The 4,677-nt window shown below is 39.4% G+C and overlaps 1 protein-coding gene across 2 annotated transcripts in view; it reads left to right on the forward strand.

Annotated features, from left to right (window-relative positions):
- The window catches only part of GPR149 (G protein-coupled receptor 149), a 58,658-nt gene extending 54,187 nt beyond the window's left edge, over positions 1-4,471 (forward strand). For both annotated transcript variants that reach the window (XM_019626762.1, XM_019626770.1), the window contains exon 4: positions 2,300-4,471. In XM_019626762.1, coding sequence (XP_019482307.1) covers positions 2,300-2,875 — 576 coding nt within the window. In that variant the 3' untranslated portion in view covers positions 2,876-4,471. The remainder of the gene's footprint in view (positions 1-2,299) is intronic.
- The last annotated feature ends 206 nt before the right edge of the window (positions 4,472-4,677 follow it).

Raw genomic sequence — 4,677 nt, forward strand, 5'->3', positions numbered from 1 at the left:
AAAAAAAAAAAAAAAAAAAAAAAAAAGTAAGCGAAGGTCAGTTCTTCGCCAAAAGTTGCCGCCACTCAAACAATGCTCTTGCACAGTAATGAACCTAAGAATTGTCCCTGTGCCTTTTCTCCTTCAGTCAACACCACACATGTGAAGCTGATGAAGTTCTGTGCCTCAGCAGAAGGGTAGACTGAAGTTCACAGTGTGAGTTTTCAAAGTTCATGGCCCTTTAGGTACAAGAGCATAAGGTTAGGTTCCCAGGTCCCCTTATGGATAAACAGAGTTCAAGTCTCCTCCATAGGGAAAATAACAGGGACAGCCTGGGGAAAACGACTCACACGTCCTCATCTGTACTTTTTGTGGCCCCTAAATTCAAGGAGTGAGGCATGACGGCACCACAAATGAAATTCATGATCCATGCTCCCCTAAACATTTCTCCAAGTAGATGAGAATCCTAACTGTTCTCCAGCATGGGACACTGGTCCTGGGTTTCCTCTAGCCACGCTTAGGTCCATATACAAAATGCCCATGGCTAATAGGCTGACCAGCCATCCTGGTTTCCCTGGAACAGAGAGGTTTCCTGGGATGCAGGAATTTCAATGCCAACACTGGGACCCCTACGGGCAATCTGGAAAGGCTGATCATTCTAAAACGTACAAACACCACGAGCCCTCATGCTGGTTCCCCTGATGGAAAATCACTCGTACGCCTATTTAGTTAGTAGCTCCAGGCTTTCTAGGGGGTGGGCACGTGTATAAAAAGTGTCTGTTAGCCATTCCCCACCCCCTTCTTTTTCTGGGCTACAACATTTGTTTAGCTACAGCAATGGATTTCAACGCTTATCAAGCAACAGGACCACCTAGAAGCCTTGTTTAAAATACAGATTGCTGGACTTCACCCCCAGAGTTTCTAACTCAGTAGGTCTGGGGAGAGCTCAAAAATCACATTTCCTGTAGGTTACAAGGTGATGCTGATGATTCTGGTCCAGGGACCTAGGTTTGAGAACCTTGGCTCTACAAGTTTGGCATGTTACTATCTTCTTCCAAGACTAACCTGTAATCAAAAAATGAGTCCACTGAAAGTATGGGAGCATAAGTTAACAATATAAGGTACACACTATTGTAAAAATTGGTCTTATTTTCTTCATTGCTTAACTATTTCTCAGTGGTGAGTACAGTTTTTAAAAATTTGATATACAAGGTTTTAAATATAATATAAGAGGTTTAAATTTTCAGGCATTTTTTTGCAAAGATATGGGGGAGCTTTCTAATATTGGGTTTACTTTAATGACTGCGGTTTCTCCATGGGAAAGTAAACACACTGCAGCACAGTTGCAGTGACATTTGGTTCCTCTTCTGCATGTGCAAACCTAACAATTGAACTATTTCTTCTGCTTAATCTGAATCATACTTTCACAATTATCATTCCCTCTGCCATACCAAGCAGGAAAAAAAAAGTGCATTTTGATAACAACGTCTGCATTTCTTTCAACCTATGCAAACTTCTTAATGTCACTGAATATGTAACAAAAATATAAAAGCAATTCCAGATTGTAAATACGCATTCAATTCTATGATCATATTCTCTCTTGGAAACACCTACTGCTGCCCATCAATATCCAACTTTTGTCTTCAATAGTGAAAATATGTCCCATGTCTTCAAAGAAAGGTTCCTGACTGCCCTCATTTAGATGTTTTATTTGACCTAGGAGAAAGTGAGTGGTGAGGGGGTGGGGATGAAGGAGAACAGGAAGGGATTAGACAGCATAAACAGGTAACAACAATATTGCCACAGGGACATGAAAGTTCGGGGAATATAATGAATAATGTTGCAAATATTTTGTAGGGTGTCAGAAGGTCACATGTGTACACCTGAAGCTGATGTTGTATGATAGTGTGTGTCAACTATAATTGACTATATATATATGGTCACGGAACATGGAGTATAGTGTGGGAGTGGAGTCAAGGGAATTGTAATAGATATGTATGATATGGGGGGGAGTGGGGCGGCGGATTGGGGGAGGGGAGTTGCCACTTTGAGGGGTAAAAAGTATAACTATTACACTGTGTTGTACTGCTGAAACTAATTTAAAAAATGTTTATTTCACAATAAAACAAGGAAAAAAAAGAAAGTGAATGGTGATGGCACTTTGATGGTAGAATTATAAATTCCTTACCTGTTAAAAGGTTTCTAGGGAAATGGGTCTGAAGTAGAAGAACTTTACCGTTTTGATGAATAAAATGGCTTTCTAAATGGCCTAATGTCAGAAACTAGTTTTCAGTAATAACCATTTTGTTTTTGCCCCCAGCGTTCCGGTGGTGCGCTGGCCATCCCTTTGTGTGCATTCCAGGGAACTGTGTCTCTCCAAGCCCCGACAGGCAAAACCCTATCTCTTTCTACCTATGAGGTAAGCGCAGAAGGACAAAAAATAACCCCAGCCTCGAAGAAAATAGAAGTCTACCGATCCAAAAGTGTTGGCCATGAGCCAAACTCAGAAGATTCTCCGTCCACCTTTGCGGACACCAGCGTGAAAATACACTTGGAGGTTCTAGAAATTTGTGATAATGAAGAGGCCTTGGACACGGTGTCAATCATTAGCAACATCAGCCAGTCCTCCCCGCAGGTCAGATCTCCATCCCTACGCTACTCACGGAAAGAAAACCGATTTGTTTCGTGTGACTTAGGGGAAACAGCCTCTTACTCTCTCTTTCTACCCACGAGCAATCCTGACGGTGATATCAACATCTCCATTCCGGACACCGTCGAAGCACACAGGCAGAACAGTAAAAGGCAACATCAAGACAGGGGCGGCTACCAGGAGGAAATCCAGCGGCTAAATGAAGCATACAGGAAAAGAGAGGAGGAAAGCCAGGATAGCTCGTGATCACTCAGTTTAATAAAGGCAAGAATGACTGCAACTTCAGGCTGCTAAACTAACACCTTTGTTGTGAGGCGATTGGATTTCCTTTTTTTATTTGTCGATTTACATGAGCTTTATGGATGTGCTAGTTATTTTTAGTGCAAACAGCTGGAACTAGTGCAAACACTTAAGTGCTTTTGATGTGTTACCTAGATAGATCACACACTGTGGCAATTAAAAGACGTTTCTTACCCAATTTCTAAAAATCTTTTCTAAATCAAATCTTGGCCTAGTTTACTAACATTGTTGCCTATGTTTGTCAATCTCAGAGTAAACAAAAAATTGTATAAACTCAATGAGTGTGCTGCTCCCATGCACGTGTTTCTACATAATGTTGACCTTTAAACTGAAAGTGGAAAAAAAAAAAAAGACACTTTGGGAATGGCAGAAATGTAGCAAAACCCTGAGTTGTATTTGAAGAGGCTTGCCGAAATGTGGCTAGCAACGCAATCTTACCACAATCACAGCTTCAGCTTTACAGTGATGCCTAGGAAATATATTCTTGTGTAAAATGGCAAATTAGCTTCCAACTTCAAATCATGCATGTCCCTAGTCTGTAAATAGTTGTTTCCTTCATTCTATAAAATACAAATTGTTTACTGAATGTTTTCTTTCTTTCTTAAATATAACTGTTTTCCTTTCATCTTTCCAGTATGTCAAGATTGCCCTTAAAACAAATTTGTTGTGTGTTACAAGTGGAATTAGAAGTAGCCCTTCATCATTTCTAGAATTGCTTGGTTTATTTGGATGGAAATTGGGGAAAGCACTGCCAGATTAAATTCTTTGAAGTGTGCCCAATACAGTAACTTCTGGGGAAAGCAGAGGAAAATCCTGTAAGTCCAAAACGGAAGTATCTGTTTCTAAGCTGCAGAATTGGCAGCCTTTCCTAGCCATTCTTAAAGCCCAGGAAATTTTATCTCAACTACTATTCCAAGTTTAGGTGCTTTGTAGTTTTGTTCCCAAAGATATGTGTATCTCAAGCAAAGAAATAATCCAATACATTTTATTAAATGATTGTAAGGTATATATTTCAAGATTGATGGAAATCAAGATTTGAAGGACACAAGAATTGGATTGGAAAATAGTAATACCGCTTTTCCCTCCTGTGGTCCATTCTCCCCCTCCCCCACCTGCACCGGACTTGGGCCTATACTGAGACAACTAAAAAAACTAGGATGATCCCATTTGATTGCCCTTGATTGTTGAATTAACTATATAATGGATACAATTAAAAGGGTAATTTAAACCCAAAGCCATAGTTTGAAAGGCTAATCAACACCACATTACTAGCCAGTAACACTTCAAACTCCAAACCAAGAGTAGTTGAATATATAAGAAACCTCTAAGGGTCTGTGCCTAAGCACAAATGGTTCCTCCTCCCAAGCTTTGTTAAGAGAGATGGTTAGGCTACACCAGTATAAAGTTTACTTACTATTTAATGTGATAGTGATTGTAAAATATGTTTCTGGTATAATATCCTTATAGATATATTGTGCTATATTTAAATATCTTACCCTCACATTGTTATATTGTTCTTATTAATAAATACTATATTTCATATAGTTTTTCTCTTTTCTCTATAAATGATGTATCTGAAGACAAAAAGTACTTGTTACCTAATAAAAATACCACCATCTTGTGGTGACTCCTGTAAACTGAAAAGACATACTCCTTGAAACTCCCTAATAATATGAACACATAATATATAATCCCGAAGACTTCCAAGAGTTGTGACTGACAGAGGCTACCATTTTGAAGACAGCAAA

The sequence above is a fragment of the Hipposideros armiger genome, unplaced genomic scaffold, assembly GCF_001890085.2.
Source record: "Hipposideros armiger isolate ML-2016 unplaced genomic scaffold, ASM189008v1 scaffold_16, whole genome shotgun sequence".
Taxonomy (NCBI): domain Eukaryota; kingdom Metazoa; phylum Chordata; class Mammalia; order Chiroptera; family Hipposideridae; genus Hipposideros; species Hipposideros armiger.